The sequence below is a fragment of the Brassica rapa genome, chromosome A05, assembly GCF_000309985.2.
Source record: "Brassica rapa cultivar Chiifu-401-42 chromosome A05, CAAS_Brap_v3.01, whole genome shotgun sequence".
In the NCBI taxonomy this organism is placed as follows: Eukaryota; Viridiplantae; Streptophyta; class Magnoliopsida; order Brassicales; family Brassicaceae; genus Brassica; species Brassica rapa.
Genome location: NC_024799.2, coordinates 1,656,070 through 1,679,387, shown reverse-complemented (window position 1 = coordinate 1,679,387; position 23,318 = coordinate 1,656,070). Strand labels below are relative to the sequence as shown.

The window sequence follows — 23,318 nt, the reverse complement described above, 5'->3', positions numbered from 1 at the left end:
TATACTATCCCATTTATTACCCCTGGTGATTGCAATAACACTTGGAATTCTGAATCGTAATTAAAACAAGAAAACAAAAAAATACTAGAAAGAAGAGTCAAAATTAATTTTTCATGCAAAGGCATGGACGCGTATGAGAAGCTGTCTCCCATATGAATGATTTAACTCGCTATCCGTATTACTGTTTACGTTTTCATTTCATTAAACTCAGTACGTTGCTTATGTTTTCTTTTTTTTTGCACATTTGCTTATGTTTTATTGCATGACACCTTTCACATTTGTATCTGAAAATGCAAGCTAGCTCTGGTATCATGTGAAGCTAATTAATCCCAAGTAAGTTTCCACTCTTATGAGTGATTACAATGTAGGGCAAGCCTCTAATCAAGAATCTAGGTAGACTTAACGTAGACCCTTTGTCTTTGTGCTTCTCTAAGATTTAGTTAAGGAGATACTTAAATTAGTAGTCGCCTGACGTTAAAAGAGAAGTCAAGCTAAGGTCACTTGACTCTTCTCGACTTGTGGACAGGACATAAATCATTGGTGTGCTTAGTGGTTTTTTATTGCTATTTGATTTGGTTTTCACCTAAATATATAGTTTGCATTTAAGTGACATTTAAGTTTGAGTAACAATAAGAGTGGTAACAGTAGATACAGCAAAGCTATTAGTAAAACGTGGAGATGCACAGAGGTCACTGGTCAGGGAGAAGAGGACCCACAAGAAGAAATAAGAGGAGATGAAAAAAAATTGATTAGAGACTGAAAAATATGAAAAACAAAAGAAAAACGAAAGATAAAAATTGTAGTAAAAATGTGTAGGTTTAGGTGGGTCTGAGAATTATAACCATTTATGTTGATGCTTCACAAAATAATTCACTTCTCTTACTGTATAGGCTCGCTGGCTTCTGCATTTTCTTTTACTATTGTGATCTGATTAATTTGTTAGGACTTGTTTTTATATTTGAAGTTATTTGGAGTTTGCATTTGGGATTATTTTCTTATTATTATGGTGGTGAACTCATAAAACTCTACTCAACCACTTTTCCACCATTTCAGTTCAAACCCATCTACAACATCGATTGTTTTTTTCTTCTATTCACTTTAGATTAACAAACGACAAACTGTTTTTCCGCTAATGCCATTTGATATTTAAATTAGTGATTGCTTTTCTAATTACCTACATATATTTATTTTGAAATTTATTGGTTGAATGCTCTTCTTTCATGACTGAATTGAATTTAGGAGCTAGTTCCCAAAGCAAATGGCTTAACTAAGGACCCGGACACAATATATATTGTCGCGTCCGACATATTTTGATTAGGGCCATGGGAATTACGGGTTTGTTAGTAAAACTCATGATTAGCGTCCTTCACCCACTTAAACACTAGACACCACGTGAATAAACATTATCCCATTGTGATGTTACGGTATGACATGTGTAACTTTGAAAATAAACTAAAATAAAATCATCATTTACATTTCCAATACTAACTAAATATTCCGGTTTTGAGAAATATACGCAAGAGCCAAGAAGTGACATTTGAAAGTCTGTTAGTTGGTATATCATTTCAAGTCCGTTGACACTTAGAGATGTCTTATACGGTAGATGATTTGTTTCTTTATTAGGATAAATACAGAATATACTCGCATACTTATCTTCTTCTCTTATTGTATTAGGCTTAGAAGACTTCAGACTTGTAATGTGTATGCATTAGTTGACTCATAGGCCAAAGCAATAGAAATGTAACTGAGTTATTGTGCGAAACAAGCATCTCCCCGTATGTCGATGTAGTTAAAGCGGTGTAATCCATCAGAAATGGCAAATGGTAAAATCAACTTTGATAGGATACAGTTTGGTGATTTCCACTAATGGTTAGAACGGTTCAATCTGAATCACTCCAAAAACTAGGGCAGCAACACACATACAGACCAGTTTAACTCGAAGCGTTCAAAGCGATCCAACTAACCAAACGTACTAAATACTAAATTAAATCCCCGACCATTCAAGGAATCAAAGTCTATATACTTATAATATACACATGCAAATAATATATTGTGTTTGTGCCTACCTGTATGCTGAAGTTATAATTGCATTTTTCGAGTAAAACGTTTTGAAATATTAAATATGTAATTTTAGTAGGGTTTGCTAACTGATCATAGATATAACAATACCGTTGATGATGATTGTCGACCATCATAACGTTGTATAATTGTTGTTGTCAATGTCAACCATCATCATCATCATCACCTTTTCTTGCGGCTCCTACTCTTCTAATAATAGTTTACAAGACAAATCACAGCTTAAGATAATCGCCTAATGTGAATAATTCAACTAAGACTCTTTCTTATTTAGTTTTTTTTTTAATGTTAATTACTTTGTTCTGCAAACCGACGACGTAAAGTAGCATCATATACAGTGCTGTGCCTACCATTTGAGGGGCCTAAGTCAAGAATAACTCTTTACAAAAATCAAAATAAAATAATTATAGAAAGGTTAAAATTTTAGCAAAATTCATTTTCTATAATTATTTTCTGATTTTTGGTGTTTAAAAATACTATTATAAATATTTATTATCATATTTCATTTTTTTGTTTTATACTGAACTTTCAGATTTTAAGTATATTTTGTAAATTTCTCAATCCTACTGTAACTCATATAAATCATATAATTATATTTATAAAAATATGAACTAAATTTTAAATTAATGAATTAAGAACAAAATGCAGAAAATCATAAAAATGCATTCAACAAAATCGATAAATGAAATCTAAGATATTTTTTTTGTAAAGGAACATATATTTATATGGAATATATACATGAACATAATCACCTCTAACAATATTTCATAAAATTTGTAGTTATGCATTCCATAAAAACCTAAGTGAATGTATATTTAGTAAAAATGAAGCCCTAAATTTTAAATGAAAAATGGGTGTCCAAGGCAGTTGCTTTTTTTCAACAAGGGTGAGCACGGCTCTGATTATATATGCTTAGTGCCGCTACAAGGTTAGGAAACCCTTTTAAATTCTTTTGATATTGCTCATACATGCACTATATATTAAGAAGGAATCTCTTAAAAGCGACTTCCTAACCAGTTATTCGTTATTTACTTATTCTAAACTATCCTTTCTCCTATCAAACATATAATTTTATCTTAGATGCATGAACAATGCCAAGAAAAATTAAGTGCTTAAATTTCAAGAATCAACCAATAATGTACATACAGTTTATCAGTTTGAGAATAATGTAACGTTCGAGCGTGATAAACTCCCTAAAGTGTACACAAAGAACTAATCTTATGCACGTACTAGAAACCTTAAAATGTGATGAATAATTCGATTAACCCGCGCAGTTTGCAACGTAACTTGGACATAACAGAAGCAGCCGGCCACAGCAGATCTTTAGGGATTCGCGTATAATCTCATTTTCCCAGTAATGCTATAAATCTAATGGAACATTTCGTCAGCAAGTGTGTTTAAACTATACTGTGCTATTATTATGAACACATGAATATAAAATATTATGAAATTATTTAAGAGGGAGATTATGCGGATCAGATTCATATGTTATACATTCATTCACAGTCTTGGTTATAGCATATTCCAACTCCCAAGCACATGCAACTGTCTCTCTTTCTGTCTCTCTTTCTGTCTCACTCAAAATTCAATAAAAACAAGAAAATACATTAAAAAGTCAACCTATAGTTGTTTAGTTGTTAAGAAATAATTTTGTAAGTTGTATTGTAAATTTAACTAATATATTTAGATCTAAATTATTTGTAGATAGATAATACACATATATAGTAGATCTACAAAGATGAATTGCTAAATTTTTAGAGATGCGAAGATACATTATTTCCATATGGCATAGACCAATAAATCTAGCAATGTTTTAGCAATAATTTTTTTTCCCACCAACTAGCCGTTCTTTGATACTGTCAGTATATAACATTTTCTCTTCTATTTTCTTTTTTCTTTTTTTTTTGCTCAGGAAAAGTATTGGATTTATTTATCAAAATTTTCTGTTTAATGTAAGAACATACTACATGCTATGGAAATACTAGTTTCTTTGAAGATTTACTACTTTGGTCTATAGAGAAAATGAGCCAGACCAATTTCGATAGGGTAACTATTACTTCAATTTGAAAGCCTCAGTTACAAAAAAAAAACTATTACTTCAATAATGATTTCTATTATATAATGAAACAGGAGTTATATTCATATTTAATTCCATAATCACCTTAATACATGTGTATATGCAGCTGCATAACATGTTTAGTGTCACCGTCTGTTGTATTAAAAATGAAAAAGATAGTGCAGCCTGAGCGCTTAAGGAACTGTATCTTGAAGATCAATCATGTGTCAGAGCCACCCCCAAAGAAGAATAAAAAGTCTAAAAACAAAGAGAAAAAAAATAGAATAATATCACTTGGTTTGACCTTAATATTCACAAAAAAAATCTTCACTTATAAATACTCAGCTCATAATCCAGATTTTTGCAAAACTTGATTATTAACAATTGGTTAATTAAGTAACCAACGAAAACAAAATGGCTCTAGAACCAAACTTCCTTCTCTCATGGATCTTCCTATGCATAGCTGCAACAATCTCCAGCACACTTTTCTTCTTCCGCAAGAAACAGCACAAGTTCAGATCAAAGAAGCTGCAGCAGCCCAAGAAGAAGCTTCCCCCCGGAGAAATGGGGCTTCCATGGATAGGTGAAACAATGGAGTTCTACAAAGCTCAGAAAAACAACAGAGTGTTTGAAGATTTCGTGAATCCAAGAATCATCAAACATGGCAACCTCTTCAAGACAAAAATCATGGGATCACCAACAATAGTAGTCAATGGAGCTGAAGCCAACAGGCTAATACTATCTAACGAGTTTAGCTTAGTGGTGAGCTCATGGCCTTCTTCTTCTGTTCAGCTAATGGGTATGAACTGCATCATGGCTAAGCAAGGCGAGAAGCATAGAGTCCTTAGAGGGATTGTAGCTAATAGCCTTAGCTACAATGGGTTAGAGTCCTTATTACCTAACCTATGTGACACTGTCCGGTCTCATCTTGACACCCAATGGCGAGGCAAGGAAGAGATTAGTCTCTACCGCTCAACAAAGGCTCTAACCTTTACTGTGGTCTTTGAGTGTTTGTATGGGATCAAAGTAGAGCTTGGGATGTTAGAGATATTTGAGAGGGTTCTAGAAGGAGTTTTCGCTTTGCCTGTTGAGTTTCCTTGTTCTAGGTTTGCTAGAGCGAAGAAAGCTAGGGTAGAGATTGAGACATTGCTAGTTGAGAAGGTTAGAGAGAAGAGAAGAGAAATGGAACAAGAAGAAGGTGGTGAGAGACCAAACACAACACTCTTCTCAAGGCTAGTACAAGGGCTGATCAAAGGCGAGATAACAGAAGAAGAGGTTGTAGATAACATGGTTTTGCTAGTGTTTGCAGCTCATGACACAACCTCTTACGCCATGGCTATGACTTTCAAGATGTTGGCTCAGCATCCAACTTGCCTTCACACTCTCCTTAAAGGTAACAAACAAAACATAATTCAGCAACAAAAAAAAAAAACTCATACTCAACTCTCTTGATTTCATCTCAGAACATGTTCAAATAAAAGCAAACAAAGGGGAAGGAGAGTACCTTACGGTTGAAGATGTGAAGAAGATGAAGTATAGCTGGCAAGTTGTTCGTGAAACAATGCGCTTATCTCCTCCAATCTTTGGTTCTTTCAGAAAAGCAGTTGTTGATATCAACTATGGAGGATTCACAATCCCAAAAGGCTGGAAGGTGAAGCAGCATCATCTCTATAGATCATTTTCAGTTTTTAAATCAATAAATAAATACTAATGTAATACTTTGTTTTCGAGTGCAGGTACTTTGGACAACTTATGGAACTCATTACAATCCTGAGATTTTTGAAGATCCAATGAGTTTTAATCCTTCAAGGTTTGATAAGGCGGTACAAGCATATACATATCTTCCATTTGGAGGAGGGCCAAGGCTTTGTGCAGGTCACCAGCTAGCAAAAGTCAGCATCCTCGTTTTCTTGCATTTTGTTGTGACAAGTTATGATTGGTCCTTGGTCTATCCTGATGAGACAATCAGCATGGATCCTCTTCCGTTACCATCACTAGGAATGCCAATAAAAATCTCTCCCAAGGTGTCATTATGATATAATGAATAGAAAAGAAAATGAATGAGACTACATGCTTTTCATAACATTTCCTTGTAACTCGCAAAAGTACCACATGTGTAAATGCTAACCTGCAAAATTTATCCACAGATCATTTCTATCTACCTTCCTAACCTGCAAAATTTTATTCCAATTTATTGTCTAGACCGATATGATCATAGTGAAAAGAGATGTCCTCTGATGTGTTTTCTCTTGTGCTCTGTTTCTAAAAGTTGATGTCTGCCTTTGAACCAACTAGTCAAAACAAGTGTGTGAACATCTGCTACTTTATTCCATCAGCCATTCCTTTTGTCCTCTCACCTACTCTTCAAACTTCCCCAATATTTTTTTACTTTTTTTATCTTGTTTATCTTCTTCTTTGGTTTTAGTCTGTGTTTGGTACTTTGCATTCGTTGTTTGAACGATGACGTTGCAACTAAACATATGAAGCGACCTTCTAGATAGCTTGAGTTTGTGAACGCAGAAACAGAACAAAGAAGGAAAGAGAGAGAGAGCTGAAGCATACCAGAAGAGAGATGGAAAAAGTAGGTGAAGACGAGAAGACCATTGGAGAAGCAAGCAACTCAACTGAGGAGACGAGGAATGTTAAGGAAGATGAAAGGATCACAGAAGAAGGCTCCACGGATCCATCTAACTCACAGACGGCTAACTTTGAAGATCATGATGTCAGTGAGTATGAAATGGAAGACGAGGAGGTTCTAGAGCTTTTTAGACGTAGTAGCAGCCTGAGACCAAAGGTAGCCAAGACTAACAACTTTCCATATCCGAACAAATCTGAAGAGATGGTACTACAGTTCCCTGAAGACACTCCTGCTGAAACAGAACAAACAAACGTAGAGTTTCATAGTATGACTGATACCAGCGAGATCGCCGGTCCAGGCGCAGAGGATTTGGATATTTCTGTAATACTTGAAGGAGTAAGGTCATCATCAGATTCAAAAGAGGATAGTGTTGACTCATCCAGTGACTCTGACCTTTCCAGTTATTACTTTGACGGGTCCTTACCTGTTTCAGCTCATGTGGAAGAACCAGAAACCCATCAAGATGAATCTCATCTACCTAAAGATGAAAACCAGGTTAACTCAACCCTAAACAAGCAAATAACACATCTCTCTCTATATACGCAACAATCAGTTAGCTATTCTCGTTTGTTTACTAAGACACTAGCCATTTATATTGTTTTGCAGATGCCTCTACTGCGCCTTAACCAACCCGTGCAGCAACTAACTTCGTGGAGGAGCTGCTGCGGACTCCTTGAGCTTCTCCGGGCTGATGATCCATAGAATACAGGTACGACAAAAAAAAGTTGACCTAGAGAAAACCAAGATTGTGATCTGGTACCTAATCCTAATCTGCAATGAATATATATTTACAGAAAATAAGGAATAGAAACATAAGCACTATGCACTACACCCAGAGCTCAGAGCCACATGTTCATAGAAATTAGACACGTGACATGTTCTAGTAACCATCACATGATCACATCATGGTTTATAATAGTATGTTGTTCATGTTCTGTACTGTCAAACAATCTATTAGCAACAAGTCTATCTTTGTAATTCAGTTAACAATAAGAAAAAAACAGCTAGTTGTGATGACAAAGCGATATCAAATGCATTCATAGCCTAAAAGCCAAAGATTAATCAATCATCTCAAACAAACAAAAAATATCAAGTAAACAAAAACATCACAAACTCAGAGACCAAAAAGTTATGGGGCACCTATATGAATGCAGAACTGCAAAAAAAGTTATGGTCTTCACTCTTCAGCTCCTCAATATTACTGAATCAAGTCCGTTTTGAGTAGCATACAACAAACACTGTCGCTGCTACCAAACCCAAAGCTCCCACCGAACCAGCAGCAACCACTGGCCACTGCAACTGTAAACATTCTTGGTCACAATCCTTTATGTCTCTAACTCCATTAGTAGTAGGCTCCTCCATGATCCTCTCGTTCAACACAAGCAGCGTCTTCTCACCTTCTCCAACCTTCTTCAACAACTCCTCCTTCCTCACCTCCAACTCCATCTCCCTCTTCTTTAATTCACTCAAAGCTTCCTCCGCCCGCTTCTTCTCGAACTCGCAACTCTCCATCTCCAGCACACCCTTCACCAAACCCATCTCAAAGTCGGAGACTTTCCTCTTCAACCCCTCGATCTCCCCCTCTTTCTGATTACCCTTCTCCCTCATCTCCTCCTCTGCTCTAACCTTCTTGCTCCTCTCCTCCATCAACCTCACTTCCAAAACCCCAACTTTCCTCTCCAAGTCCCTCCCTTTCTTCTCACCCTCGCCTCTCGCTTTCCTCAAACCCTCCGCTTCCTTCTCAAACCTCTCAAAGCTCTCAACTTTCTCCGACAACTCCTTCTTCAGCTCCGCCGCCGCTACCTCCCTCTCGTCTCCGTCCCTCAAAGCGTTGACGAGATCTTCGTGGATCTTCGCCACCTCGCCCTCGAGCTCCACGGCTCGGGCCGATATAGATTCTAACCCCTTCTTCTCTTCCTCTAACTGCTCGATCTCCGTCTCCATCTCTTCGAAGCTCTGCTTCATCTCCGCCTCCACGGCTCTCATCTCCTCGATTTCTCCGGTCAATCTCTCAGCCTTCTCCTTCAATTCCAGATTCTCCCGTTTCAATTCGTGATTCTTCTTCTTCTCCAGCTCATCGCTTCCGTGATCAGCGTTGACCATCTCCTTCTCAGCCCGATCGTCCGCCATTGACACTGATCTGTGAACAATGTTCGCGCAATGGAGGAGTATTGAGTAATATCGATGATCTACTATGGGCCCAGGCCCATATGTATTAAGCCCATTAAGACATGGCTAAAGCAAGTCGTAGCCTTATTAATGATAGTTTTAGTAGTAAATGATTAAAAGTTAAAATTCATGATTTACAACTTTTTGTGTAGTTTTAGGGTATGAATGGTGACCAGGGAACGGTGAGGAATAATGCATTCCCTAACGTTCCTAAAAAAAATCACCATTCACAAGGAATAATAATTCTTTCTCATTCCCTTTCATTCCCTTTTTTGTAGAGAATTTAAGAACAAAATGATTCCTTGTTAAATTTGATAAGGAACAGCCATTCCTTTTCGTTCCTGATATTTTGTTCCCGTACATTCCTTTTTTATTCGTTCCTCTTGATTCTCGAATGGTCACCAGTCAGACCCTTATACTAGTATGATTTATTATTATAACTTACTTTAAATATCCATGAACTATAGTAGGACATGGCTAAAGCAAATCGTATGGAGTCGTAGCCTTCTAGTCTTGTAGGATGGGGATTATAAACTAGAGAATGACGTCAATGACTTTTTAGTAGAGGATTAAAATGTACCATTAATGATTTACAACTTAATTTTTTGTGATTTTATACTCTATTTGTTCCTAAATATGTTTTGGGTAGTACACACTTATTAAAAAAATTATTTTTTACCTAAAATATATCATTAAAATTATATAAACTAAAAACTATTCAACCAATTAGAAAATAAAACTATTAAATTTGATTGGGTACAAAGTTTTTGATAAACTGAAAATTACCTAAAAAGATGAGAACATCTTATATATTGAAACATAAAAATTATTTTAAATATTTTACATTTCAGAACAGAACAGAGTGATATGATTTACTACAAGTTACTTTAAATATCCATTAAGTAAGTGAGTTTAAGGAGTTTGAAGAATATAGTTACATTAATATATGTAACAGCTTCATTTAATGTCAGCTATATGTTTTTTTCTTCTTCAAAATAATGACTACTAAACGGCTTTTTTATTTTAAGGGACGCGGTTGATTTTATGAATTGTGTGTAGATGGTAGCTCTAGTGAGTAGTGACTACTTAGACGAATAAATAGATTTGTCTTGTATTGTGTAAAATGAATATAACACATGAACTCGGTCCTTTGACAGTTGGACTATTTGTATTATGGATCTCGAATGCAATGTGTTCATCTTAAACTTAAACAAATATCTACCGACGTTGGAAATGGTTCTCTTTGTTATATAGCATGTGACCATGGAGCTCACCCGAAATTAAAAATTGGGCCAGAGGTATGCCATTACTTGCTCAATATCATTAATGTCAAATCTCAAATGCAAGTGCTACCTCGTGATTCAATTTAATATCTATATGGCCTCCAAGTAAATATCCCCTATATATTAAAGGAGAAGCATTTTTAAAACTTACCTTAAAAGTTATGGTAAGGATTGCGACGTGGTGACGTGGCTTCACGAGAAACTTTTATTTAGTAAAACGTTTAGGTGTCACGCAGAGAACGTTTCTCACCAAAATAATGAATTTAATGCGTTCACACTAACATTCCTTTAAAAGAACTTCATACCATCTACACGTTTCTCAACGAACACTTTTATGTTATTTGTTAAATCCCTAAGTCCGTAACTACTATAACGTGATAGACGAAATATAAAAAAAAATTATTTTTCAAAGCTTCTTCTGAAACTTGCAAACACCATATATCAAATTTTAATATTAGTACAACCATTATAAAAAGTCTCTCGCTTCATCCCTGATAACAATCATACCTTTAGTTCTATCGCTTAAAATATACCTGATGTTATACATAATCATAATATATAATTTTAACATTAATATAGACATCTTATCCCGCGCAAAACGCGGGTTACTATCTAGTTAGTAAGTTATATAACTATACACACTACATTAATAGTAACTTTCTTATATATATCGCAATTAGTAGTCTTTCATAACTGCGAACCGGCTTAAATAAATCAGAACTTTGATTTTAAGTCTTCATAAAGAAAAAGATTTCAAAGAAAAAAAATGCTGAGATCTCTTTTCCCATATATAGATAGAAGCTAAAAGAGTTAAAATGAAACTAAATAATAAAAAACACTTTTTAATCGAAAGGAAGAACAATCTTTGGGTGTCATCATTATCTTCAACCTCCGAACTTCATATCTTGTTTATCTAAGCGTTGGAGAAATGAAGTGAGGACTTTAATGGTCTTGATCTGACATTGTAGAGACATTATGTAACCAGCTGTCTCTTCGAAGAGCGCGTCCACACCAAGCGCCGTTCCTCCTGGAATAATCCTCTGCAACGCCTCAATCTTCTCTTTTACCTCTTCCTCATCTTCATCTTCTTCACCGGACACACAGACGCTTGCCTTAGTCTGCGAAAGTCTCCGTTTGGTTCTGCGCTCAAAACCAGCGGCAGGTGATTCAACGGCCACTGAGCATGACGGTGAAAGAGATCTAGTAGTGTCAGGAGTTGCTAGAGTTTTCTCCATTGTAAGTTGTAACTCGTAAGAGAGAGAGAGAGAGAGAGAGAGGAATGATGTTGTTGAGAGATGGAAAGTGTACGTGTGTATGTTTGATATATATAAGAGTAATGATGGAGTTATTGGATAAAATGGTAACTGTAATAAAGTGTGGCCGGTTCAATCTCGCTTTACTCTGGTTTACCATGAATCGATTGGATTTTAAAGTAGTAAATGAGTTAAGTTTAGAGATAATACTATTTTGGTTGAATTTCTTACGCTCCATGTTCCATTCTTTTTTTTCTTACTTTAGTGTAACGTTCGGTTATGAATGAGTTTCGGTTTGGTTGGTCTAGAAATACGATGTAAAACTGAAATTCGATTTAAGAACTCTATATTTAGTAAATGAGAAATGGTAAATGTTACCATCAAAGCTGGTCCAGTTGTATTTTTTTTAGTACTATATATTATCCTCGTGTTTCGGATTGTGGGGGTTATTTTTTTTTCTTACTTGGGTTATACATAGATTTGGATCTTGCAAAAGAGACTTGGTTTTTCACGCGCCATGTCGACAAATTTAGACGTTAGTGGCCATGTCACTCACTTAAGTGGATCATGTTCACAGCTAAATTGGATTTTGTTTGTTTGATAACTGCGTATCTTGTTTAGAGCTAGAAGTATTAACTTTGTATCTAGTAAATCCTCAAGCATTAACTTTCTATTGTATAGGATTATGTATTGCTGCTTACAGACCGGTAAAGTTGCAGTAAAGTGGCATTTTATCATATACCAACCATAAAAGATGGAGTATTAGTTTATAAAGTGGCATTTTTGTGTATACCATAACTTATTTCTCACCTTTTCTGAACTCTTAACAAAATTTTAGGGTTATAATTATGTAAACTTGAATCGAGAAAACTATTATAAATTGTCCAGAAAGTAAGTCAGACGAGGACAAATCCTAATCCTAGCAAGTTGTAGTAGTAGTAACTACGCAGGGTAGTACGGACGAGACCATTATAAGATTAGAAGAAAGACCACGCGCGAGAAGGCAGTGGGTGAGGGGGAGGGGATAAGAAGGAGAATGACCCGTTTCGGCATGTGCATAAGAACAAGGGAGTGAAGAATAGGGGACCTACACAGAAAGCCCAAAGAGAAGGCAAATTAGAGAGAGAGAGAAAGAAGCACATGACATGTGCTCTCACATGAAAATCTCCATCTTTCAATGTCCCATTCCCATGTGCCCCTCTCTACATGCATACACCGATGATGATATGTATAGATACATCGATGATGGATGAGATCGATCGTGATCAAATAGATACTCTAATACTCTAGTAAGAGATAGTGAAGTGGTTCGTACAATGCAGGATCTAATCTACTACTTGCTCATAAGATCTACATGCATATCTATCAGGCATGGTGTCCACGTGGCACTTTTGTAGGTCCCCACTCCTTATAAAAAATACAAGCAAAAGTAAAAGAAACAATATCTAAGATCATCTCCATCGCTGGTTTATAAGGAGTTCATAAGCAAGCCTCTTACCCACTTTTGATTTAATAAATAATATAATTAAGTGAGATGGTTAGAGGTGCCTCTTAAATAACAATTTTAAGGGGTGAGCTCTAAAGTACGTGGCAACTACTTTTCCCCTAGTTTCGTTGAGAGAAGAAAAAAAATAGTTATTCGACGCGATTGAAAAAATCAGCAACATTATCAGAGCATGTATCATATTACACAATATGATAGTGGAAGAAGAACGAGATGGATACATTCGATACGATATATCTGAATTCGTAGAAGGAGAAACAAGCAAAAGTTCAGAGGTAGATTTCTCGTTCTCTACAAACATGCCTTCAAATCTTGGTAATATACTTGCCATTCGGAGTGAACTTCGCGACCAAAGGAAACATCAACGATTGAAGACCGATTTAATTGAGAATATATTTGCAAAATTTGGTAACCAACAATCATAATTATTGTATGTTTTATATTTTTTTCAATAAACATAACTTTTTTTTTTCATAAATTAAATAATATTAATTTATTCCTAAGAACCTCACTTTGGAGTTCACCAATAGACACCCAAAAAATTGGAAATCCTTAACTTTACAAAATTAATTAAAAAAAAATAAAAATTGCTAAGAACCTCTCTTAAGAGGTTCACCAATGGAGTTGCTCTAACTTTAATGAATTGGAGACTTGATTCCTTTTTTTTAGTAGTAGCAAAACTAGAGGCAATTATTTGGTGGATTGAGGAAATGAATTAACATTTGTGAATGTTTTAAGAGATGTCGCTGAGAAAGCGTTGAAAATGAATTAACAAAATTAGAGGCAATTATTTGGTGGCTTATAAGGGATTTGTGAATGTTTTAAAAGATGTACTAATAAGCAAAGAAAAGAGACGTAGATAACATGTTTCCAAGGAGGGGACGAAGAGGGTGTTTGGTTTCTTGGGATTGAGATTTACAACAACAAAATCGGGTGTCTTTGGCATTTCACCATCTATCGAACTGACACTTACCCCATTTCTAGTGTACCTATTTATTTATGTATATCAGTTTACATTAAATATGCTACAAAAATACTACTCTATACATTATTCAATTTCAGCTTTCACATTCGTCTTGGAATAATCAAGTCCATGTCATTTTTATATCTCTTTTTTCTTCCTCTTTTGTTATTTCCAGATGTCTTGGAATATTCATATTTAGGAGAGTTTGACGTTTATTACTAGAACCATTTTTGTTGTTGTTACAAAGTAAAACGGATAATTTTTTTTTTTTTGGGTCTAAATGTTAAAAGAGAAACGGATATTGTAATGGGTTGTGGTTAAGACAGGACATGATATGTTTTTTTAAGCGGAAAAGGGAAGAACCAAGAAGTGATTATTTGCGACTTATAAATAATAGCTTCCTTTAAGCAAAAAAAAGAAGTGATTGTTTTTTATTGAGAAGGGAAGTATTTCTATAACGCTGGAGAAATTGGCCAAACAGCTGGGTCCATCATGGTGGGTGCTCTCTGGGACAACGTTTACAGTGGTTGTGGTCCCACCGCAAGCGTTATTTGTCTCCTTTCTCCGCTTCATTTGGTTGCAGTCGGAGTGGTTATACAGTTTTGAAACTTACTTCCATTTTGCTGTAAAAGATTTACATTATAAAAAAAATTAATTAGAGATTCTAAAGAAGGAACAAAAAAAACAAAGCTCTCATAGATCAGAAGCAATCACCCCCATCGCTCCAATATCTTAAATGGGGTTCTAAACAAATAAAAATAGTATTTTAGTATAATTTAATAAAGGAAATTGGCCCTAATAACAAAAAAAAAAACACAAATTCACTAGGAGTGGATTATGGATTATGCAGTTGTGAACAAACAAAAAATGCATTACCCCATAAATGCAGTAACATTTTTTTTTTGTTCACAACTGCATAATCCACTCCATTTTACTGTAAATTTTGAAGTGGAGTTGAAAATGTTCTAACTACTCAAAACTACTCGTTCTCTCTTACTTCTCTTCTTGTCTCTTTTTATCCTCTCTATAGAATCTAATTTCCATTTTTTGTTATTTGGAAAATAAACCCAATTTAATAATTTAATTAATAAAAATAATTTAAGTGGTCTATTAAAAGCATCTCCAACCATTAGAAACTAGGTGAGATTCTAAAAAAATAAAAAATAATATTTTTAACTGAATAACTACATTTTTTACTTTTTTAATTCTAAAATGTGTTTGTGGCCATATAATACATTTTGACAAATTAAATCCTTACAACTTGTATAAATGTCTAATTAAGTTGATCTACACCATATCAATCAAGCAACATAGACTAATACTGACACACTCTACTGAACAGGAACGAGCTTGCATCCTGGTGGTTTTGGAGGTATAATCTTCAACCTCAAGGGTCTATGAGAACTTTTCTTAACAATGTGTTTTTAGTTTGTTCTTTAACAAAATTTATTTACTTTGAATAGACTTTAATTTGATATCAAAGCACATGTTTTTAGATAACACTTGGTGATTCTATTAGTGGGACTTATCAGTGTGAAGAACTATAGCAAATACGGAACTATCCACAGATTACTGACCTATCTAGCGATCTGTGAGGATTCTCTTCATTGAATCTGTGATATCTTCATCTAGTTATAATGTACTGGTTTTTTCCATTTATGAATTCATTCATCATTGCAAATTGTATACATCATCTTTGATCTTTTCTTTTACAAACATAACATTCAGAGTAAACAGAAACTGAAGTCAATACATATGTAAAAATGGTGTGGAAGTAACTCAATGTTAGTCTCAATCAATGATGTTTCGGCTGTTCAAATGGTCCTAGAATCTACTACAAGAACCAACTCATATCTCTGTGCTCATATCATTCTCAGGCGCTGGATAACAGTCTTCTCTAAGCTACATGTCCCTTAAGTTAGGGATCCTCAAAAATTCATGAAATGCTCATGAGCCGTTCCAATGTATGAAAAGCTTCCTCAGAGTTAAGCATTTTTGTAACAAACCTTCACCAGGAAGCGAAAGACTCCTCTGGTTAACATCTCTATCCTGTGGTGGCAAAAAAAATGAACAACAGCAAAAGACCTAAACAATGAATCAAAACCATGATTGCAAGACAGTCAAAATACTAATTTAGACAGACATATACTGACCTATCTAAGAAACCTAAGAAAATTATCTTCTCTGAATATGTGATATCTTAACTGAGTTTAGACTAACACTTCATTTCATCACATGCAAATTGTATACATCATCTTTGATCATCGCTTTTATAAGCAAAACATTCAAAGTATAACAAACCTATCAATACTTCTTTCGAGTTCAATGCCTCTAAAGCTACACCACTCTGCTTCACGTTCTTCCCTACGTCAAGGACAAGCCCCTCAAGACATGGTAAAGCTAAGAAGACCTCTATCAACGTCCCCACAGTGACAGCTGAATTGTCTTTTAGAATATAAATTTTTTGTATAGTTTGTATTAATATTCGCTTTCCTTTGATTTAAACTTAAATCACAATAATATTAGTCGATTTATTCATCTTAACTTCTTCGTATCATATTTGAGGTTTGCATGTATTAAAAACTAAATTTGTTTCTTTATATGAGCAATGCTATTGAGTCCTATTGGCTTAAATGTGAGTACTATTAACAAAAGGTTTGTAGAAAATTTAATTTATCTTAGCATGGGGATCTAAGCTACTTATACACATTCAAATCAAATATTAGTCCTCTATTCAAAATAACAAATTTAAGAAACTCTTTTTAAAACAAACTTGTCTTAAGTATATAAAATCTATACACTTCCTTATATAAAAAGAGTTTAATAAGAGAATATAGAGATGATGAAGCTATATAACCGGTCGATTGCTACGGAAATGTAGGAGTAGATGAAGATCGGTTAAAATAAGCCGAAATTATGCTGAAAATAACATTTTACTTTGACTTCTTGATCGCCAGTAGGTATATTTGAGGCCTCTTTTACATTTGATCCTTCTATGAGACTGTTGATCCTGCAAATATCTATGTTGTTTCAGCATCAACTAATTGTTAAAAACACATTTAATATGCGTTTAGCTAGATACCAGATCATGTGACATATTTGTGCCGTATAAATGAAAATTAACCTAAATATAAACTCATACTGCTATGTCAATTCAAGATATATGAACTTAAGTTTTGTGTGACGTATCACATATGTTATATTGCATCATCGAACAAAGTCTATAAAGCTTTGCGAGGGACAAAACAAACTTTCAGGCTTTTCCAAAGTATAGTGGTGACAAAGATCATAAATATGAATTTTATATTTATAGCTATGATGAAAGTATATCTGATATTAAAGAAAATAAATAATGATTTGCGTTGATTCAGTGAGAACTTACTGTCCCACAAAATCTAATACTATATTATATCTCAGAAAATACCAATGCATAACTAGGTACTCTAATGTTTGTGCAGTTTAACAGCCTTTATAAAAGCTCTAGTTGATATCTCATAGTTGAAGCTCTAAAATCTGAGATCTTATTTACAATTGGTTGAATTGTGATTACTGATTAGCATTCGGTTAAACTGAAAATGTTAAGATATAATTGGGTTGTTCATGTTGAGATAATTACCCTAAGACACACATAGCAATAATTAAAGCATGATCAAGAAAGTATTATATGTGTATTAACTTCTATTCTGAGATAACCTTTATTAACCTTTAAGAACAATCATGAACTCTTAATTATTAATCGATTTCTTTAGGTTATAAAATGAGGGGGAAAAGAAGATTCAATCAATTTCTCCCTTGATATCCAAGGGGAACAAAATCTTCACAAATCTTTTAAAAGAATGCATTGTAAGAGCCAATCATTACTTCCTTGAACTACTGTTTATATAAACAACAGTGGTAAAACATTGTATCTCTCTCTACATATGTGTATGTGGGGTTGATGACGAAACAATCCATCTTTGGAGAATCAAATGTTTTTTTCCAAAATTTGAAGTGAGTAATTCTCTAGGATAACTTAGAGAATCTTCAAATTCCAAACACATATAGAGTAAAAAAATATATGATGCATTTACAAGGTTTAGAGAATAGTTTTTCGTTTCTGGAACTAGAAAACTCAATATATCATCCATTCAATATTTGATATGCTAGAAACTTGAAAACTTGTTTTCATGTATTTAATTACCATTCCAAAACTAAAATGATTGATCATTAAAAAAAATCTAGCTGCTTCCATTCAAAACTATAATCTAATCACGATCCGGTCCCCTGATCTGAACCCAACATCAATACAATATATATATATATATCTAATCAAGATTTTCTCAAAAATCAAAAGCCTAACTATTTCTCCACTTAGGGTTTTGATACATGGAGCATTCTACGATATAAACATATATATTTGCGGTATGTAGCTAGTTAATGAAACCACAGATTCATAAGTCTCTAGTAAAGAGATCAAGACACAAAGTTAAATGCATATATTTAATTGAATGCAAATGCATATATTCAATCAAACAAAAGCATAGTTAATGGAGAAATGTATTACCACAAGGTCTCACCAAGATCATGAGAATCTTAAGAGAAGCCGAAGGGAGAGGCGGATGAAGAAGAAGAGTCCTCTCTTCCACCACCCATCTCCGTCGTCGTTGGCTTCTTCTTCTTCTTTTTGAAAGGAATCCCTCTAGCTTTGGCCTGACACTCCCTAACCTCCCTGAGATAAACCCTTATTGCTCCACTAGCGAAAGGGTTTGTTTCCGGAGATCCACCGTTCTCCTCGTAAGCCGCTCTCAGCCGTCCGATCAAAGCGTCGAGACTTCCCCAAGCTTGTCTGAGAGGACATGTGCAAGGAGCTGGTGGCTCAGGCTGACCGTAGAACATACAGCCAGGCACGTGCACTTTTGTCTTACCGAACTGGTCTAAGTACCTGAGGAAATCAAGCACGTGGTTGCAGTTGCAGTGAGACATTGGCAGTGGCGGTCTTTGGTTCCTCAAGTACTGTCCGAAAGTGTTCCAGTCGCGTCTCTTCTGTGACTCGTAACGGCTTGGTGTCACCGGTGGCTCTGATCCTGATGATTCCATCGAGCTCTTTCCTCTATCTCTAGGAGATGACATGGTATGATCTTGTTGATTGTAGAGATAGAGAGATGTTGTTGAGGTTTCAGGGGTCTTTTTATATTTTATACATGGATCTGGTGATTTAGGTAATAAGAAGAACGAAAGGTTTGAGTGAGTTTGATGAGAGAGTGAAAGTAATAGTAATAATGGAGGATAATGTTGACGTTAGAGGACATGTCATGGGGCCCGTTTCAAACTTTGCTTTCTTTTTCCCCTCTCTTTCTCACATTTTTGGATTATCTCTCACTTTTCTATTCATATGAAATAACTATTTTCTCTTCCTAAGGAGTAATTATTAATAAATTCATGATATTGTAGCTTTGCAATAATCACTGTGTAAAGAGGATTGTAGAGTTTAGACCCTTCGGGTTATTTAATTGTAATTTTAATGACTGTGCGGTGTTCTTAGGTTTTCATATCGTTTGTTAATCATGCATGTAGGTAATAGTGTGTTGTACTTGTATGTTCACATTTTTATAGTCTTAAATACACATGTATATACCATGTATATATAATTGGCAGATAATGTGTGTCTACATTCGTCGGACCAACGGATGTGGAATCCGCATGTTGTTCGTAACAAATATATAAATGGGTATTGTGTTATAAAGTCAGGTTGATTTGTCAACGAGTCAGAATTAGGATGGATCACGTTTAGTATAATGAATATTATAATAATACATAAGATCATCTTTATCCCATATACTCTAATGGGTCTCTTATTATTTTTTTAATAATACTTTAGGAGGTAATTTTGGTAAGAGACATGGTTAAGAACTTTGAGTTTTTTCCCCCTCCATTGCAAGTCTCTTATTAAGGGTTTCTTTAAAATAAAATTTAAATTTTTTTATTAATAGAAATTTTATAATTAAAACATAAAAACAAAGATTACTAAATTAAACAAGAATTATTTAAAAGAAGCTTCCAAGCTCAGTTGTTGTCTTCACCAGGTCCAAATTTATGCCATAAATGTTGAACCAAATCATTTTTCAGTTGTTGATGCATTTGTTTATCACGAATTCTTATCCGAACCCCCATCTGGTTTGCGATATTTGAAGGGATATCCGTAGAATACGTGAGATCGACATGTGAATTTCTGTTGTCTTCTCCTTGCTGAAATTCTGAAACATCATTTTGAGAGTATCCATCTCTTTCGTTTTCTACTATCATATTATGGAGTATGATACATGCTCTCATAATCTTACCAATTTTGACTTTATCCCAAAACAACGCTGGATTTTTAACAATGGCAAAGCGAGCTTGCAGGACTCCAAAAGCCCGCTCGACATCTTTTCGGGCTGCTTCTTGATGTTGAGCAAATAAGACCGCTTGTGGCCCTTGTGGTAGAGGAATAGATTGAATAAAAGTTGCCCATTTCGGATAAATACCATCCGTAAGATAGTAAGCCATATGATACTCTCTTCCATTGACAGAGAAAGTGACATTCGGAGCTTCACCTTTTATTATGTCATCAAAAACAGGTGAACGATCAAGAACGTTGATATCATTTAATGTACCTGGAGGTCCGAAAAATGCATGCCATATCCAGAGATCGTATGAAGCAACCGCCTCTAAAACGATTGTTGGTTTACCCGAACCACGAGAATATTGCCCTTTCCAAGCGGTTGGACAATTCTTCCACTCCCAATGCATACAATCGATGCTTCCTATCATCCCGGGAAATCCACGATATTCTCCAACATCAAGTAGACGTTGAAGATCAGCTGGTGTTGGTCTTCTTAAGTACTCATTACCGAACAAATATATTATTCCTTCCACAAAATTTTCCACACATAAGCGAGTGGTTGTTTCACCGAGCCGGAGGTATTCGTCGACCGCATCAGCTGCAGAACCATACGCCAAGACACGAATGGCTGCGGTACACTTTTGAAGAGGAGAGAGACTAATCCTTCCGAGACCATCTTTTGTTTCCCGAAAATAGGGAACTTCGTTGGAGAGTCGATCAACAATGTACAAGAACAATGGCTTGTTCATTCGAAAACGTCGTCGGAATAAATTATCAGGATATGTTGGATTATCACTGAAATAATCATTCCATAAACGAATATGCCCTTCTTCACGATTTCTCTCGATATAAACTTTCGGTTTTCTTTTTTTTTTTGGAGCCTCTCGAGTAGTTAAATTCTCAAACGCTTGCTCAAAAAATTGATCAAATTTTTCATCAAATTTTTCATCAAATTTTTGATCAAAGAAGTCATCAAATGTATCATCACATGATTCATCGAAAGTGTTTGGATTTGAAGAAGAAGCCATAGAAGTGATTTAAGAGTTTTTTTTTAAATTGTGTTCAAAGTGAGAAACATGGGAAAGAGAGGAAATAGAGAGAATAGAGAGACTGTGCGTTTGGTAGTGTTAGCAAAAGAGAGGAAATAGAGAGTAGATGAGTTTGCGTGATGTTGGAAGTAGAGAGACATTGATATATATATAAAAAATGAGGCTGTGTGATGCACATGAAAATACAAAGTATATGATTCACTGAACAACCCGTGACACACTGATACAGAAGATTAAAACCGTGACACACTGATACAAAAGCTGAAACTGAAACCCGTGACACACTGATACAAAAGATTAAAACCGTGACATCCTACAAAGCCGAGACAACACACGCCGAGACAACACTCTGAACTGATAGTATGCAACCCGTGACATGATCCAATGTAGCTTCTTATTTACTGTTACCTGAAACAAATAAAACAATTGTCCACATCAAGAGATAACTCAACAAAACACCAAAACATTAAGTTGCTTATAAAATAAGAGAGCAAAGCATTACAAATTAGATTCTAAAGCCGAGAACATGAAACTAGAAACAACTACATTCTAAAGCCGATAACATGAAACATGAAACATAAGGAAGACATAAAATGAAACAACTACAAGCCAAGAACATGAAACATACATAAGGTTAACATTATTCCAAGAGTTACATTAACTCTAAACTGATCTTTTTCTTGAGATCTTCTTCATAATCCTCTAGATTTTCCTTGGCAAGAAGCTTCTCAAGTACTCTCATCTTGGAGAGCTGTTGCTTCATTGCCAAGTCATCCTTCTTGATGCTCCACATGAGCTGATAATCACACACATCCTCCCCCGCGACATGTGGCTTCTTTCCTCCAGCTTTTGCAGCCTTAACACCAGGGGGACGAGATGTTCCTTCTCCACCAGCATTGCATTCATTGACGTGAGAGCATGCTCCTGAATGTGAACCATCCGCGAACTTCCTCCTTTTGGAGCTTGTTTCAGTTTTAGATGTAGCGAGATCACACCACTTCTGGTCGTTGCGAAGCTCGTTCCACGCATGCTCAAGGACAAACTTCTTTTGGTGGTTGTTGAAGTAGATTTCGTGGGCACGTTTTAGGACGTCGTTGTCATTCATGCCACTGGTTTTCTCTCTTGTGGCTGCCTCATACGCCCCAGAAAACTTGCAAACGGCTTCATTCAGCTTGTGCCAACGTTGCTTGCACTGATTCCCGTCGCGTTTTTCACATCCAGCAAGTTTTGGACTCGCCGAGAAGTATGCTGCAACTCTTGTCCAGAAAGTTGCTGACTTCTGCTCATTCCCTACGACAGGGTCTTTGCTCGTGTTGAGCCAGCTGCTAATAAGCACTATGTCCTCTGTGACTATCCACGTCCTTCTTTCCTTACGCTCTGCTGGAAGCTCTGCGGCTTGAGTGCCAAAAGGCGGCACTTGCGTTGAAGAGAGTGGAACACGTCCTTGACTGCCAGAAGGCGGCACTTGCGTTGAAGAGAGTGGAACACGTCCTTGACTGCCAAAGACAACATTTTGTTGACTATGGAGTAGATCAACAAAATTAGCCGAGTCCTGAAATGGATTGAAATCCATCCTCGAAGTCAAGGAGAGAGGAGACAGAGGAGACAGAGGAGAGAGTGGAGACAGAGGAGAAAGAGGAGAAAGAGGAGAAAGAGGAGAAAGAGGAGAGAGAGGAGAAAGAGGAGAAAGAGGAGAGAGTGGAGACAGAGGAGAAAGAGGAGAGAGTGGAGACACAGAAGACAGAGGAGAAAGAGGAGACAGAGGAGAATGCGAAAGAGGAGAAGGAACGAGAATGCGCATTCATCTGTTGGAGAAGGCACTAACGACACAGCTTATAAAAAGATCAAGCAAATGGATGAAAGATCTTTTTAAAAAAGCTGGAAAGAACACTTCAATTGCAATGACTAGACATATATCTAACAACAAACAACTAACAACTAACAACAATTCAATTCAATTTCAAAGAA

General features: G+C 35.6%; 6 protein-coding genes across 13 annotated transcripts; 2 read left to right on the top strand and 4 right to left on the bottom strand.

Annotated features, from left to right (window-relative positions):
* Positions 1–138: 138 nt before the first annotated feature.
* On the top strand, positions 139–6,221 carry LOC103866657 (taxadiene 5-alpha hydroxylase). Its single transcript, XM_009144616.2, has 3 exons — positions 139–5,525; positions 5,596–5,783; positions 5,869–6,221. Exons 1-3 carry the CDS (start codon positions 4,547–4,549, stop codon positions 6,166–6,168), a joined length of 1,467 nt encoding a protein of 488 aa, XP_009142864.1. The 5' UTR covers positions 139–4,546; the 3' UTR covers positions 6,169–6,221.
* Positions 6,222–6,341: 120 nt separating this feature from the next.
* Positions 6,342–7,752, top strand: LOC103866655. Of its 4 annotated transcripts, XM_009144614.3 has the most exons (3): positions 6,342–7,265; positions 7,377–7,479; positions 7,565–7,752. In XM_009144614.3, exons 1-2 carry the CDS (start codon positions 6,705–6,707, stop codon positions 7,470–7,472), a joined length of 657 nt encoding a protein of 218 aa, XP_009142862.1. In that variant the 5' UTR covers positions 6,342–6,704; the 3' UTR covers positions 7,473–7,479; positions 7,565–7,752. The 4 variants fall into 4 exon arrangements, with proteins under 4 accessions (XP_009142862.1, XP_033148368.1, XP_033148366.1 ...); XM_033292477.1 differs by having other exon boundaries at positions 7,377–7,752; XM_033292475.1 differs by having other exon boundaries at positions 6,342–7,479.
* LOC103866656 (peroxisomal and mitochondrial division factor 1) lies at positions 7,725–8,983 on the bottom strand. The gene has a single exon (XM_009144615.3). The coding sequence runs from the start codon at positions 8,898–8,900 to the stop codon at positions 7,977–7,979; it is 924 nt and encodes a 307-aa protein (XP_009142863.1). The 5' UTR covers positions 8,901–8,983; the 3' UTR covers positions 7,725–7,976.
* A 1,933-nt stretch (positions 8,984–10,916) lies between these two features.
* LOC103866653 (transcription factor PAR1) lies at positions 10,917–11,635 on the bottom strand. Its single transcript, XM_009144613.3, has one exon. The coding sequence runs from the start codon at positions 11,455–11,457 to the stop codon at positions 11,107–11,109; it is 351 nt and encodes a 116-aa protein (XP_009142861.1). The 5' UTR covers positions 11,458–11,635; the 3' UTR covers positions 10,917–11,106.
* A 441-nt stretch (positions 11,636–12,076) lies between these two features.
* LOC103866652 (protein LIGHT-DEPENDENT SHORT HYPOCOTYLS 10) lies at positions 12,077–22,812 on the bottom strand. Of its 5 annotated transcripts, none has more exons than XR_004458501.1 (2): positions 18,865–22,812; positions 12,077–16,953 (listed from the first exon to the last, which is right to left on the bottom strand). XR_004458501.1 is itself a non-coding variant. In XM_009144610.3 (2 exons), exon 1 carries the CDS (start codon positions 19,050–19,052, stop codon positions 18,516–18,518), a length of 537 nt encoding a protein of 178 aa, XP_009142858.2. In that variant the 5' UTR covers positions 19,053–22,812; the 3' UTR covers positions 12,077–16,963; positions 18,487–18,515. The 5 variants fall into 5 exon arrangements, 4 of the variants coding, with proteins under 4 accessions (XP_009142858.2, XP_009142855.2, XP_009142859.2 ...); XM_009144610.3 differs by having other exon boundaries at positions 12,077–16,963; positions 18,487–22,812; XM_009144607.3 differs by having other exon boundaries at positions 18,487–22,812.
* LOC108871839 (glutathione S-transferase T2-like) lies at positions 22,003–23,151 on the bottom strand. Its single transcript, XM_033291682.1, has one exon. It carries the CDS (start codon positions 23,149–23,151, stop codon positions 22,003–22,005), a length of 1,149 nt encoding a protein of 382 aa, XP_033147573.1.
* Between the last annotated feature and the right edge of the window lie 167 nt (positions 23,152–23,318).

Excerpts from the sequence above, each read along its gene's own strand:
- LOC103866657 (XM_009144616.2), top strand. The coding sequence starts at position 4,547 with ATGGCTCTAGAACCAAACTTCCTTCTCTCATGGATCTTCCTATGCATA. Across the intron at positions 5,526-5,595 it reads CCTTCACACTCTCCTTAAAG|AACATGTTCAAATAAAAGCA; the intron begins GTAACAAACAAA and ends ATTTCATCTCAG. Across the intron at positions 5,784-5,868 it reads CAATCCCAAAAGGCTGGAAG|GTACTTTGGACAACTTATGG; the intron begins GTGAAGCAGCAT and ends TTTCGAGTGCAG.
- LOC103866655 (XM_033292475.1), top strand. The coding sequence starts at position 6,705 with ATGGAAAAAGTAGGTGAAGACGAGAAGACCATTGGAGAAGCAAGCAAC.
- LOC103866656 (XM_009144615.3), bottom strand. The coding sequence starts at position 8,900 with ATGGCGGACGATCGGGCTGAGAAGGAGATGGTCAACGCTGATCACGGA.
- LOC103866653 (XM_009144613.3), bottom strand. The coding sequence starts at position 11,457 with ATGGAGAAAACTCTAGCAACTCCTGACACTACTAGATCTCTTTCACCG.
- LOC103866652 (XM_009144610.3), bottom strand. The coding sequence starts at position 19,052 with ATGTCATCTCCTAGAGATAGAGGAAAGAGCTCGATGGAATCATCAGGA.
- LOC108871839 (XM_033291682.1), bottom strand. The coding sequence starts at position 23,151 with ATGCGCATTCTCGTTCCTTCTCCTCTTTCGCATTCTCCTCTGTCTCCT.